At 39.1% G+C, this 14,619-nt stretch overlaps 2 protein-coding genes across 5 annotated transcripts; one reads left to right on the top strand and one right to left on the bottom strand.

Moving 5' to 3' along the window:
• Positions 1-949: 949 nt before the first annotated feature.
• snx11 (sorting nexin 11) lies at positions 950-8,114 on the bottom strand. Of its 2 annotated transcripts, none has more exons than XM_018689442.2 (7): positions 7,938-8,114; positions 6,580-6,619; positions 6,144-6,230; positions 3,987-4,087; positions 3,537-3,632; positions 3,202-3,426; positions 950-2,631 (listed from the first exon to the last, which is right to left on the bottom strand). In XM_018689442.2, the coding sequence occupies exons 2-7, from the start codon at positions 6,601-6,603 to the stop codon at positions 1,293-1,295; spliced, it is 1,872 nt and encodes a 623-aa protein (XP_018544958.1). In that variant the 5' UTR covers positions 6,604-6,619; positions 7,938-8,114; the 3' UTR covers positions 950-1,292. The 2 variants fall into 2 exon arrangements, with proteins under 2 accessions (XP_018544958.1, XP_018544959.1); XM_018689443.2 differs by having other exon boundaries at positions 6,580-6,614.
• Positions 8,115-9,103: 989 nt separating this feature from the next.
• cbx1b (chromobox homolog 1b (HP1 beta homolog Drosophila)) lies at positions 9,104-14,493 on the top strand. Of its 3 annotated transcripts, none has more exons than XM_018689405.2 (6): positions 9,104-9,293; positions 10,525-10,606; positions 10,934-11,090; positions 11,261-11,414; positions 13,543-13,637; positions 13,757-14,493. In XM_018689405.2, exons 2-6 carry the CDS (start codon positions 10,552-10,554, stop codon positions 13,896-13,898), a joined length of 603 nt encoding a protein of 200 aa, XP_018544921.1. In that variant the 5' UTR covers positions 9,104-9,293; positions 10,525-10,551; the 3' UTR covers positions 13,899-14,493. The 3 variants fall into 3 exon arrangements, with proteins under 3 accessions (XP_018544921.1, XP_018544922.1, XP_018544920.1); XM_018689404.2 differs by having other exon boundaries at positions 9,105-9,308; XM_018689406.2 differs by lacking the exon at positions 10,525-10,606 and having other exon boundaries at positions 9,104-9,308.
• Positions 14,494-14,619: the final 126 nt, after the last annotated feature.

The raw sequence follows: 14,619 nt of genomic DNA, 5'->3' as shown, positions 1-14,619 counted from the left end.
ATGTAAAACTTGAAGACTTGTGTGTGTAGAGATACAGTCTATATGTTAGCTTGCCCTCAATCCAAACATGTTACCAAACTGGTTTAATGCTGATCTCTGATATCAGCGATATAAGTTATATGTTTCATCATAAACAGTTATAACAGGACTGTTGTGGAGACACTGGTCTTACAGGAGTCAATAGGAAACTCTGAACTTAAATATTATGGGAGATTTTTTATGGCATTCACATTAAGAGCAGGAGTAAATGTGCATGATTCTCCAGTGACTTGAAACTGGAATTTAAAAATATCCACACGATTTGTCTAACTCAGAGCACTGAAGCCTCGTTAGCTTGAGCTGAATCACGTTAGAGAGATGTCTCTTGATGGTCAGTACAGGCACCAGTAACAATTACAGCAACCAAAATTTCTTTTGAAGCGGGGCTACAACTAACAATTAATCTGCTGATTTTTCCCCTATTAAAATTATCAATTATTTATTTTTTCTGATGAAAATTGTGAAAAAAATGCCTGTTGTAATCTCCCACAGCCAAAGGTGACATCTTTAAATCCAGAAATACTCAAGTTTAGTATCAAGTATGACAAAGCATCAAATCCTCATATTTGGGAGCATGGCAGCATCAAATATTCAACATTTTTGCTTAAAATTGACCGATGATTACTTGATTATCAGAGTAGTTGCAGATAAATGTTCTGTCGATCGACTATTTGATTAATCGAGATTCTGCAGTCCTGTTTCAAAGTATATATGAACATGTGAGTGTTAATATAAAAACATTTAACTTTAATCCCAGTGTACATGCCTGTTGTCATTTGTCTCTCAAATGTTTGTTTATTGTAGGACATTTCAGTGACAAAAATATTCAGTGTATCAAAATTTAAACCATTAGTTCTCTAGATATTGTCAGGACCCAGATTTTAAATAATCAGTCCAAGATACATGTATGTGTTTGTGAAGTTGGGCACTGTCTGCTCTTCCCAAAAAACCCAATCATCGTGCATGGCAGAGGAATTAAAGGAGAAAAACAGTGTCAAATATTTAGTGTACCTGAGTGCAAATGAAGATAATCATTTTAAAATTAGATGAACACTATTTTAAAATCAAGTTATACCTACAACATGACTGACTGGTGACGTAAATGAAGTATAATGTAACACAACAAAAATCCCAGTGTGTACCTTGTGTCCGAATGCGTCTCTTGCAGAGGGCAACTCCCACCATCCATTGCTGTGGCTCAGTGGGCGTGCAGTGTGGTCTCATGAGCTGCAGGTGGCGTTGCAGCTGTTTGACTAATGCACCTGCACCTCATGAGTCTCCTCTGAGGCATCCAAAGACAGCAAGGACAGGGTTTCCTGCTCCATACATTTACTATCAGGTACTACTCCAGGCACGCTGCTGGTCTCTAAGATGCTGAAGTCACTACTTTCAGTCAAATCTCCACCAGCTACAGTCGAGTTAAGGTCCAGAGATGTAATATATTGCTGGTCCTCATTCTCTTGGGCAGAGCATCCATTCATCTGTAGGTCCAAAATGTTCCTGCTGGAGGCTTCTGCCTTTGACCAGTGAGAGACCTCCTCAGGAGAACTTTTCATGAGGCCATTTGCAGCCTGGATCAAGTCTTTAGACTCATCATCACAAATGCTTTCTTCATCGCTGACCTTGACGATGCTCTCATTGGAAGATGGCAGTGAGTGGCTGTCTTCATTGCTCTCATCTTTGGTCCCAACCAAATCCACTTCTTGTTCGACTTCCTTTTGGTCCGTTTCTTGAACAGCATCACTACTTCCAACCTCGGAGAGACTGTTCACATCACAGGTTTCTGCATGGATTTCTGACTGAAGTGGTGTCTCCTCTTTGCTTTCAAATTCATAACCTTTTGTACTGTCTTGCTCTTTTTGCCCTTCTGACTTGCTTAACTCCTCCAGACAACTGACATCTGAAGCGGGACCCTCAGTGCTATCAGTGTGGTCGAGACCATTTACCTCAGAGATGATGTGGTTTTCTAAAACCTGCTTCTCAGAGCAGATGACCTCTAGAACTTCTTCCTGAGATCTGGTGTTGCTTTCTGTGACATGTTTCTCAGAGTCATTGTCCTTAAAATCTGAAATCACTCCAGAATTCATACATTTTTCTGGCTCACAGGTCACCTTGTCTACATTTGCCTCCCCAGGACTTTCCAGTTGATTAGCCTTCACCTCCATTTCTGAATAGTGTACAGTCATTTCTTTTTTATCTAATATCAGAAGGCCTTCCTTTTCCTCTCTTTCTGTAAAGACACTATCCACCCCACAGTCCTCTTCTAAGCCTGTCCCCATGGGTGAGTGCACCTCCACTGGTGTCTGCATCTGACAGCTTCTCTGCTGGGTCTGTTCTACAAGGCTGAGGCTTTCTGTGTCATCCTGGTTGTCACCCAGAAAAAAGGTTGCCTCTGCCGGGCCACGGTCACACTCAACAACAGCCTGTAGATGGTTGTTCTTCTGGAGGATCCTTATTGAGGATTTCTCCTTGTGCTGCAGTTCAGCTGTGTCCTTATCATGGAGCTCAAGTAGAGGGTCAGAGTCTCCACATGAGAGAAGCTCAGGGATGAAAGTCTCATTGGGTTGTAAGCACGGTTGATGAGGAGCTGGGCTGTGGAGTGGGACAAAAAATTACATGTGCTTTAAGGACTGATTACATTTTGGAAAATATGCTTATTCATTTTCATGCCCAACAATTACAGTAGATGATGTTATCAGTCTTCTAACTCTCAGCAAGGAAGTTAACAAATTTATTCCCCAAAATGTCCAATTATTCAATTAAATTAGATTTTATCCATATAGTGCCAAATCACAACATCCATTATATCAAAACACTTTACAGAGTAAGTTTGAGACCTACGATACTATAGAGACAAACCAAACAGATCCCAGAATAAACAAGCACTTGGCAACAGCGGAGAAGAAAAACTCCCTTTTAACAGGAAGAGACCTCTGACAGAACCAGGCTCAGGCTGGGCAGCCATCTGCCTTCTGAAGTTAAATAAATACTACACAACGCAATATCCAGATCAGTGTCTATTTACATCCAATTCAAACTATAAATGTGAAGCTGTAATTCATTAACTAATGGTTCATCCCTGCATTAAGCAATGTTTTTATATTGGCACTGAATCTTATTACCATCAGTGATATGTCAGTGGTTTAGATCCCTCCCTCTTACCTCTCCATGGACTCATAAGAAACAGTCAAACTTGGCTCCTTGATGGAATCATCCTCCTGAGCCTGAGCCAAGCCCCAGTTAGATGAGGCGTAGGTGAGGATGGCGTCTGTCACAGAGTAGGGAGTGTGGCCCTGAACGCAGTCCTGGATGTGACCAACGGGCAGCTGGGTCTGCAGAAAGAGGTGGAGCTGGCTGTCTGACAGGCATACTGTCGTGTGCACCACCCTGTCAGGACAAAAGTACAAAAAATAATTGTTGTCGATAAATAATATCTCACGTAACTGTATCAAATCAAATGCTGAGTTGTTTATAGAAGAATAAGATGAAGAACTGACTTGTCCAAGAAGGCCTGAAGCCCTTTTCTTCTCCTCTCCAGAAAGTCCTCATTGTTGAAGGAGAGGAAAGATTTTCCTGGTAGGTCTGGGACTGGCCTGGAGGGATGGCAGCAAGCAAAAAGGCTTCACTCTCCATGTTTGAAGACTGTAGCTAGAAGTAACGCAGCCCAGAGGGTGTATTCTAACCTCTTGTCTTGTAAAGACAACAATGGCTGAAGCTCTTGGTAAACAAACAGCTGTTAAAGCAAACATTAGCTATGTAGCGATAGCAAAAACAAACATCTAGCACCTTTAAGAATAACATTTCTAAAACAGTTTTAGTAAATGGGAGGAAGGTGTCTTCAATTCCTGTGCCACAATTTTAGCCTGGGATGAACCAGCAAAAGCTCTCTACTGTCTCCTTTGGAAAGAAAGAGCACATGAACAGGATGATCTTTCACAACTACTTACACCAAGCCAGCGTTCTTCTGCAGCTTCCTCTTGAGCCAGACAAACTCACTGTAGCGCCGACGCACACAGGACGTCTTGGCCGTGAAGGCCTTGCTGTTGGTCTGTGGATTCATTTATTAAAAATAAGAACCTTTTTAAATAGGGTCTTTAAAAAAAAAAACACCAGCCATATCCTTGATTTTAACAATTTACTGAGATTACTTTTCCATTACTTCTATCTATTTTTGGAACTGATGTGACTAGACTGACTCATGCTTCAGCTGTCTCAGCTGCTGCTGCACTTACAGCAGAACTAATGTGTTATCACATGCCAGTGGTTCCAGTGAGGTGTGACAGAGTCCACTGATGTTTGCGTAACAAGCCAGCTTCTGACTGACTATAATCAATTATAGTACAGGCTGTGCCGGTTCAGTTCTCAAGTCATTAAAGTAAGTAAACAAATTACATTAGGGGATAAAAGTTCTGAGAAGCATCAGTTTGTCTCAATCAGGCCATTCACTTGAAGCCACAATAAAGAGAATTAGTGAGAATAAATATATACCTTCACTGCACTGGATACCTTTATTCAGACATATTGTCAATTATTCAATTAGTTGATCAACAAAAAATTGATTTTAGTCCAGTTTCTCAAATGTGAAAATTTATGCTTTTCTTTGTCTTGTACAAAAGTGATTATCTTTTGATTTTTGGACTGTTGGTCAGACAAAACATGACAAAGACATCAGCTTGGGCTGTGGTGAATTTTAACAGGCAGTTTTGACCATTTCCTGGCATTTTATAGACAAAACAATAATCTACAGGATGAATCAATAATGAAAATAACATGTAGTGAAGCAATAAGACATTGAGTCACATTTAGGTGTCTCTTTTGCAAGCTTTAGAATATTCTATACAAATATCCATCTATCCATTCATGATCATGAACTGAAAGTATTAAAGATATCAATAAACACCAGTAGGCATGATTAGTTCAAGAATAAAACAATGAATAAAATGTATTGACATTGATTTCACATTTTTGTCATTATTCCTAATATAAATAATTTATCATTAAAAATGGGTTAACCAATTAAAAAATACCTAATTAATGTAAATAATTCAGAGGTCTGATTTATGGCCAGGTTTTGTCTTGATCACATACAAAAACCTTCTATAACTAATGTTAGTGCCAATGACTTTTAGCATACCTTTTAATTGTTTTCAAGACCTGCAGTGAGATAGTTAAATGCTGCATAATGTTTATATTTTTTGCACAGTAACAGGAAGTAAAAAAGCCGCAAAGTACTTTTCTGGAAGGTATCTGTGGAACTGAAATGAGAAAAGCTGCTTGTTTGGACTCTAATTTTACCATTGTGTGCATTTACAGCTCACATTTATCTGTGCAAAGCAATGTCATATTGACCACAAGCCAAATGATGTAAGATCACATGAGGTCACATGATCTTTACCAATTTCATGAGTCAACACCCACGCAACATATCCATCTGGCCATGGAACCTTAACGCTGACACAGCATTCCTCAGCACAAACCACTGCCTAGACAACAACATCAACTCCTGTCCAAACAAAAAATGTAGGGAATCTGTTTGCTGCAGACTCTGAGGTTACCAAAGACTGAGGTTCCGTTAGGCTGGAAAGGGACACAAAGTTCTTATCAAGTATCTAAAGCTGCAGGCTATTTACTGCTGCTGGTACCTTTTTGTAGAGCTTCAAGCTTAATAGAACACTGTATGTTTGTAGATTAGTGGCAATAATGACTACAAAGATATACAACGACCAGTAGCTCTTATCTGGCAGAACACTTCCTTTAAGTGTCATGAAACTGTTTTTATTTGTGTGGCAGGGTTCAACTACAAAGACAACTCAAAGTGCATTTTAAGATTTGTCTCATTGCTAACACCTCAGTGCAGGTTAGAAAATCAGAGGAAAATGCCCAAGGAATCCAAGGTGTTGTCTATAAATGTCTTTCTTTTGTCTGGCCAAGAAGTGCACAACTTAAAAATATTCAGTTCACAATAAAATAAAACAAAGAAAGCAAATCTTTCCATTTGAGAAGTAGAAACCAGAGACATTTCTTCTTGAAAAACGCCTTTAACTGTTATCAGATAAGTTGCCAGTCGTACTTACTATATTTAAAAATTTTTTCTCAATACTCACGTGTAGGAATATTTTATAATCCACATATGAATTCCATGAGCCTTCATTCTGAATGCGGGGATCTTGGACCCGCACTGCAACAAACTCCTGAAGGACAGAAACAGAGGCATAATTTCATAAGTTTAAATAAGAAACAAAACTGTGTTTTGTGAGCGTGTGTTACAGTATCATGGTTTAACTAACTGATTAACATCTTGATCACAGTGTCGGCACAACACATGCCACATCCTCTACACAGAAGCACAATTCCCGAAATGCCCTTAAACACATCAATAGAAGTATTGTTCTTTGGCAGTTGTTTGTGGAAGCTTGTTCAAAAAAGGAAGCTGTATCCCTGTAGAAATTTCTCTCTATAGGTTTCACCAACAGTAGATCTCACATTATAAATGAATGTTGTGTTTTAATATATAAAAAGAGGAAGTGGGGAGTTACTTACATCTTCTTCGTGATTGCTGTTCATCCTATCAAGTGCTGCACTGCAAGAAAACACAGAGAAATCAATGATGAGAGAATTCAATAAACTGGATCAGAAGCTCAAACTATGTACCTTTTCTATAGTGTTGTCATGAGTTGATGAGTCATCCTCTAAAAGAGAAGCTGGTCAGCTAAAATCAACTGAGTCATGCTCGCAGGCATTTCTCTTTACCACCCAACAAGAGCAAAGTGTTCAGACTCTTAAGAGCTTTTCCAAAGAGCAACAAGCTCTCACCTCTCCTGGTCTTAAAGCAGTTTGTTGGGTCTCTGTGTAGCTTTGTAAAAGTCTCTGTTAGGTTAGTTTGTTCCTGTGTTTAAACAAACATCTGTCTAACTCACCCATCATAAACCTGATAAAACACATCTATCTGCCTCTCTGCTTCCTCTCTGACAGTGATACTGCAAAAAGCCTAGTATATTGGCATGCCAGTGTTAGCTATTGCAACCAATACTGATAATCAGCAATGGCGTACTAGTAAGGAAAGGAACATGCCAATAAGGGCTGCAACTAACAGTTTCATTATCAAGATACTGTGAAATATCAGAGAAGAAAATAAAACGTGCAAAGCAATGTCCTCAGCTTCCTCTTTTGTCTCACCAAAGATATTTAGAGAAAAAAGCTTCAAATGTAAGAAGCTGGAACTTTCATTACCCTCTTCCCTTCTCGCCACTGTTACTAATACTTGCAACCATGAACGGATAACCTAATGGGCCTACTGGACACAGGTCAGAGCCTCTCAACAAATAGAGCTATAATCATTAGTTGTTTAATCAATCGACAATAAAAATAATTTTCAATTATTTAAATAGTGAAAAATACCAAGAGACAAAAATGGACACAAATATCATGGCTGTGTCACTTTGCACCTCTTTCAGACTGGGTCTCTTGTCCATATTTAGGGGGGCGTGAGGGCTTTCACTTTCTTGTGCCCAGGGGCCTATTTTCTCATAATCTGTCCATTCTTGTCACAGCTATTCCCCCTATTAAAACAGACTAAATATTCTTGATATGATAGGAGTTTTTTCCTGCTGTTGTCTATACGTCCTCATCCTCTTTGAAAAGTAGAACTGACCATCAGAAACATGCAGAATTTAACAGTTTGTGGATGATGTAAAGTATCCACCCACTTCACACTGTTCAAACAAAATGAAAGCGACACCAAAGAAACTAAATTACTATTGAAATCCCCAATTAAGAGACACAGTTGTCATGATATGAAACCTAACGACTTTTTTAAAAGATGAGTTAGTTCGTCTGGCTAAACACTCTAGCTAAAGGAAATATCAGCTACAGGCTAATCCTAGTCTACAACTACTTACTTTCATGAGGTGTGTGTTAGCTGCTGTGGTGGTATCCAATCGGCTGTTGTCAATGTTGTCCTGCCTGTCGATGTTTCAGTTTTATTTCGGAATAAGATCCTCAGACACAGAGGCTTGTTGTTTCGACCTGCTCCTAGCTCCATTTCGCAAGTCACAAGCATCGCTGCGACGTCATGACGTGACGTTACGGCCTGAGGAGGGTGCGTGCTGGCGTAAGAGAGGGGCGTGGCTTCAAGTTACAAAATAAATTAAATAACAATTATTAAGAACATCAGTAGATCGCTTCACGTTTATTAGTTTGTAAGGCTTCCACGAAAAACATTATGTGATTATGTATGTAATTATTATGACGTATTATTTCAAAATTATGAGACAAGAAATCAATGAAATTATGAGTTACCTAGTTATAATCCATTAACCCTGCACATAGTTCTCTTTACTACCATGCAGCTCACCTCAAGTTAATCTCATTTAATTTTATTGCATTGCTCTTCTTGTTATGTATTGCTGTTATTTGTATTTATTAATTTAAATTTAACTCCTCTTAACTTTAAAGTCACACTACTTTTCTCACCAAACCTGCATGAAATGCAATTTCATGTCATCATAACGGAGCACTGTACTGTAATAGATGACAATAAATGCCCTTGTATCCTTGTACATTTTAGAATTTTGTCTATCTGACCATGACATAACAGATGTGTCTGTCACCAACAATGCTTTCATTCAACCACAGATGAACGATCAATTACATCTCCAGTCTCATAATGCAAAAATTGCAATCATGTTTATGCTTAAGAGTCTTTTTTTTTCCATAGGAGGATTAACATAAACTGCTGCTGTAGCTCTGTTAACTCTCACTTACTAACACGAATTAAGACTTTTCCCCTAGATACTAAAACAAATGTGTAAATAAATGCTATTTTTAAATGACTAAAATATGGGTCAATCTTGAGTAACAACACAATTTCCCACTGAGATTAATGAAGTAAATCAGTTTTTTTCAGTTATTTACCTACTGTTTTTATCATGCCAGTGAGGCCGTTCCAATAATCCAGTCCGCCGTTTGCCCACACTCTGCATTCACAGATCTATACGTCACATGCACGCAGCATCACCTGCTCTGGTTACACTGATGAGTAAATCCATGTGTTTTGTGAATCTGTGAAGCTGCACGCTCGTCGCGCTTCAACGGACCAGCGGACTTTTTTTCCCTTCTCTCATACCAGACGAAGAAGGGGCGGAAACGATACATTTTCAACACAAACAGCGACGTTATTACTGTAGAACTGCAAGTCAAAGCATATCGTGTTGTTTTATTTCGGTTCGGGTGGAACTTTTAAAACCAGTGAGATTGTAAGTCATTGTGAGGTGAGTTTAATTTTTGTCTCCCCCTCCTCCTCCCTCCAAACGTGTTGTATCGTTTGATTGTGCACGGGTCTAACGTTAGCTAGCCTAATGTGCATATTTTCAGTGAGGGGTGGGTGAAAATCACATTTGCGATTAGCTAGGAGTCACGTTTCACATTAACAGTAACACTAGTTACGATCATTATAATCGACAGACATCCCAGAGTATCTTGCATTAGTTGCTAACGAGAAAGCAATATGGAGGAGACGCCAGCTAGCTGCAAACTGTGGGTCCCTTTGAGGCTTTGTCGTGTGGTGTTTTTTTCTTTTTGCTAGCTAATGTTAGCAGGAAAAATCTCCCTTTAACTGAGGGTGCACGGCGTTTGTCTCCACCACGACAACTTAAAGTAGCTTTATTATTAGCTCTGTGTCTCAACACTAAACGTTACATGCTGCTAAGCCGCCGCCAGGTGTTGCAAACCTCCTGTTGTTGGCGCTGGCAGTACCAGGCACGGCCATAAATACCTTAGTCTGCCACCGCTGCATTATTAACAAAAATACTGAGGTATATACCTCAGTATATACAATTATCTTGGTAAGGTTGATGAATAATGTATTCGGTGAGGGTCATATTTTTTGCACTTCAGCTAAGATACACGTGAAACACTCACACCCCCGCCTATTAAGAGGTCCAATGCGTTTACATCATGTCAGAGGGTACATGGGTAACTTTAGGTGATGCAGATTAGACAGCCTTTTCAAAATAGAAACCCGTAACTGAGACAAAATTAGACCTGTAACAGTTTAGTTGATTAATCAGTTAATCAGTACAATTAAAAATAACTGGCAACCGTTTTAGCAAAAATACAAACAGTGTCAAATATTGTGAGAATTTCTTGCTTTTTTGTTACACATGAAACTTAAATCATTTTACTTAGTTGGATTATAAAGGCTCTGCGATGCCCTGTGCATTAAAAAAAAAAAAAATAATAATTTCATGGGCTAATTGATTGACTGGAAAAACTAATAGTGCCAGCCCTAGACAAAATAAGCAAACACATAATGGGCAACAAAATTATATCACAAAGTGAACCACACATATTGCTGTTAATCTGCATTGCTTCACATTGTCACCCATGTATCCTTTCAATAAATCCCATTCTCCAATGCTGTTTTCTCCTCTCTACCACATTGACTCCCGCTTGCTTCCATCATGCAACAATCTTGACGTTGACTAGGAACCTGCTGGTCCCAAGGTCTACCTGATGAGTATGAGCCTGACTACAGAACCCTCTAACGATGGTCCCACTGTTACAGAAGGTTTTATATATCATTATTTTTTCTAACATAAATTTCTCTGTATCACTTGTCCTTGTGCGGTAAGGTGTGTGTCAAGAGTCAAGGAATGGATAAAGTTATGTATGTCAACAAAGTGTCACTATAAATGTCTGTCATCCATTAGAAACTGAACTCAACACAACTGTTTCCCATTCATTTGTGAACCACACAGAGTAGCACATGTCCCAAACAAATGCCACAGAATCTTAACACCTGCAGGCAGTAAGAGTTTTCAGTTTCAAGGCTCAGCAGTCGTGAAAAAAGTGGGGTAAGTATCCGCTCATTTTCTCCTGTTTTTAAACCCATCAGAGAGCAAAATGACTTCAGCTGAGAAGAAGGACAAGAAGGCAGATGATGTGGCGGAGGAAGAGGAGGAAGAGGAAGAATACGTGGTGGAAAAGGTCCTGAATCGGCGAGTGGTGAAAGGGAGGGTAGAGTACCTTCTTAAGTGGAAAGGCTTCTCTGAGTGAGTGCATTTGGCGAGTTAATTGTATTTATAGGTGTAACATCATCCTCTCCATCCATCTTTTCTTGTCATTATTCTGTTTTTTCAGCCCTCTAAATCAGAGAACAAAGAATAGAATGAAATACCAGCATGTCAAACAGGTGCATTTTTTTATGTACTCATATCTGCAGTGAAGATAATACATGGGAGCCAGAAGATAACTTGGACTGTCCAGATTTGATCGCAGAATTTCTGCAGTCCCAGAAATCTGCGCACGACGGAAAGAGGAAGGCAGCCGGAGATGCAGATGGAGACGAAAGTAAATCAAAGAAGAAAAAAGACGACGTAAGTCCCAATTCTTTGTTTTTGTTTGCCTCCCTAAATGGTTGTTTTATGAATTTGTTTGGCACAGTTGATGTTCTCTGGTGCAGAGCAGCAGCAGCAGCAGCGTTTTTTCTGCCCTCACACACAGGGATCTACGTAGATGTGCCTAAAGTGGTGGTGTCATATTTTATTGTTTTGGAATCACACTGAGTCAGTTAAGTGTTTGAGTGTTTGTACAAAATTTATGAGAAAATGTTGTGCTACAAGATCTTAATCCTGTTTTCATTTTGGCATTGATTGGAACAAACAGTTCTTAGATGACATTACTTTTAGTTTTAAGTTGTATAAATACTGACTAATGGACTCAATATGAATATTGCCAGGTGCTGTGTTATACCAAGGGTCTTGACACACCTAGTGTGCCAACCTGAAAGAACCAGCACAAACAAAAACAGTCATTCATGGATTTAAACTGTCAAAAGCTGCATTTGAACATTGCATTTACACCTGCATGGAGACAACTGATTAGTAGTCTGCGTAGTCAAATGTTTTGACACCACTATGAATCTGATTGCATAGCCACATCAGTGTGTAAAATGTAATAATATGTCTAATAAAAAAGTTGCACTGTTGAGTTTTGTTTAGTTATTCCTTGCTTCGCTCTGGTGTCGTCAGCTCTTTCGATCCACACAGCATTACAGGGATATTTCTCTGCATTTTTGTGTGCAGAGCAGTTTACAATTTTGCCAGGAAAGAATGGTAAAACAAAAATCAGCTGCAGTAAGATTGGGTAGATGAAGGGTTGCATGTGGGAGGTGTTAATTGTAGTTCAGACAAAACCTCAAACCTCATCAAGGTAAGCAGGTTTTTGTCATGAAAAACCTCCTCCTCCTGCAGTTCCCACAACACAGACTCTGATCAGTTTTCTCAACTCAGGGTGCTGGTTTCTGAACCATATGGACATTCAGGTGTCCACTTCAGCACTGCCTTATTTTGGGATCAGTCAACCAGTCACAGCCCACCCACCCCCTCCCTCCTCCACATGCCAGGCACCTTCTGTGTGGTCACACGCCTTCTTTATGGGAAATTCTCAGGCTGAATCCAAATGTCCGGACTTCCTGGGGCTGTCCAAATCTACAATTACAAGTCCACAAGAGGGCTCAAGTTGGCTTTGTGCAGGCTGGCTTGGGGTCCAGACTTCACCAAACTTAATGAATTGATCACACACAATTAATTGCAATACAGATGTGGTAACTATATTTAACCTTAATATACATTTGTTGAACTGAAAAGATGAGTCAGTTAGATAAATAACAGAAAATTCATCTGCAACTATTTTGATATTTTTTATTTTTTAAAAAAGCAAACAGTTACTGGTTCCAGCTTCTCAGATTTTAGTATTTGATGCTTTTCTTTATTTTATCTGACCCTAATCTTTTAGTTTTTGACAGTTGGTCAGACAAAATAAGACATCTGAAGACGTCACTTTGAGTTGTGAGAAACTGCAACAGGCTGTTTTTAACATTTTATTGACAAAATCATGAATTCATAAATTGATAAAATAATCAGCAGATTAATCAATAATGAAAACAATCATTAGTTACAGCTTTACCAATGTGTCAAAGGAAAAAGATGACAGATGCATTATATTTTAAAAACTGACACTAAACATACCGCAGCCTAAGAAGACTCGTAGGCAAAAGCAAATGAAGAAAAGATCTTTCATCTTTTTGGCAACTGCACATAAATAAAACTCAAGCAGATTACAGTTTAAACTCTTGTATCTGACTTCTGCCAGTGAACAGTTTGCAGTGTGGACATTTGGATTCGGTGTCAACATTTGCAGAAAGACAAGATTGTTAACACTCGTTCTTTTTTTTTGTGTATCAGCATTTGGATCTCGTAGATTTATACAGGCAGCTACACACACAAACATGAAGCCTTTGAACATCCATGTTGATTGACAAAGTTAAATATGTCTCAGACATTTCCTGTTTTTACATCAGTTTTCCCAAAACCCCGTAAATTCAGATTCCAGCCACAAAATTATAGAAACAGTGATATACTATAGGCGATATACATTTATTTTTTTTAAAAAAATGTTGTTTTACAGTTTATTTAAGTTGTATTTTTGTTCTTTGATCCTCAGACAGAGAAACTAAGGGGTTTTGCCAGAGGTCTGGATCCAGAAAGGATTATTGGTGCCACAGATTCTACAGGAGAACTCATGTTCCTCATGAAATGGTTTGTGTGCGCTGTATAGCACAGTTTAACCTGCTGAAACTGGAACATCAGTGGCTGAATAACTGCCCCAATTGTTTGGGACTTAAAATGTGTCATTAAGCGTCTGTGTGCTTGTACAGGAAAAATTCTGACGAGGCTGACCTGGTGCCGGCAAAGGAGGCCAATGTGAAGTGTCCGCAGGTGGTCATCGCGTTCTATGAAGAGAGACTCACTTGGCACTCGTATCCCACCGAAGATGAGAAAAAGGATGAGAAAAACTAACACAGGGCCAAGGGGCAGGGGCAAAGAAAGAAACTGTAGTTTTGAACTCCATTGTACTTTCAACAGGAGATTGGCAAGAGGGAGGAGGGAGGGAGGGGGGCAGAGACAAGCAAGACGCCATTGGACTCATTTGTCTTCTGGTGTAGTATCACTCATTTGACTCAACTTTTATCTGGATATAATCTAAATGTATATATGATTCAGGTTTGCCTGACAAAACCCTGTCCATTTGAATTGTAAAACAGTGTTAATTTCCAGTATCCATTCCAGTTTGAAGAATTGCTCGGCTATTTCAGTATCATTTTCACATAACATTTGGTCCAGTGCTCAGTCATCTTGCCATAACATCGTATCAGTGAGGTGATGTTTTTATTTCATTAGTGTGCCTTTTGTTGTTTTTTTCTTTTTTCTTACTCGGTTCATCGGTGCTTTTCAGGGCAAAACTGTGCTCATCTTTGCTGTTTCCTTAGGACTCATTTGGTGTACGGTTATGAGCTCTTTTCAGTGATTACTTTGGTCACAGGTAACTTTGTAGTGTTTTTCATTATATAGTCTTGCTTGTCAGTTTTGGAAAATAAACCACTTTTTGTTACTGTCCTGTTTCATACTGGTGTCGCTTTTAATAAAACAGGGTTATTGTTAGCAGGGCTGCCACTAACACATATTTTAATTAGTGACTAATATTCCAAGTATTTTCTCAGTCCGATTAATGGAAAATCTT

The sequence above is a fragment of the Lates calcarifer genome, linkage group LG23, assembly GCF_001640805.2.
Source record: "Lates calcarifer isolate ASB-BC8 linkage group LG23, TLL_Latcal_v3, whole genome shotgun sequence".
Taxonomy (NCBI): Eukaryota; Metazoa; Chordata; class Actinopteri; family Centropomidae; genus Lates; species Lates calcarifer.
The sequence above is the reverse complement of the archived record's forward strand: the minus strand, read 5'-3'. Positions and strand labels throughout refer to the sequence as shown.

What these genes read in the sequence shown, in the direction of transcription:
- snx11 (XM_018689442.2), bottom strand. Translation starts at nt 6,603, where the DNA reads ATGAACAGCAATCACGAAGAAGAT. An exon ending in CAGAAGAACGCTGGCTTGGT is followed by an intron (nt 3,633 to 3,986) that starts GTAAGTAGTTGT and finishes CCATCCCTCCAG; the next exon opens with GCCAGTCCCAGACCTACCAG. An exon ending in CTTCAGGCCTTCTTGGACAA is followed by an intron (nt 3,427 to 3,536) that starts GTCAGTTCTTCA and finishes TTGTCCTGACAG; the next exon opens with GGTGGTGCACACGACAGTAT.
- cbx1b (XM_018689405.2), top strand. Translation starts at nt 10,552, where the DNA reads ATGAGTATGAGCCTGACTACAGAACCCTCTAACGATGGTCCCACTGTT. An exon ending in TGGTCCCACTGTTACAGAAG is followed by an intron (nt 10,607 to 10,933) that starts GTTTTATATATC and finishes TAAACCCATCAG; the next exon opens with AGAGCAAAATGACTTCAGCT. An exon ending in CTCATGTTCCTCATGAAATG is followed by an intron (nt 13,638 to 13,756) that starts GTTTGTGTGCGC and finishes GTGCTTGTACAG; the next exon opens with GAAAAATTCTGACGAGGCTG.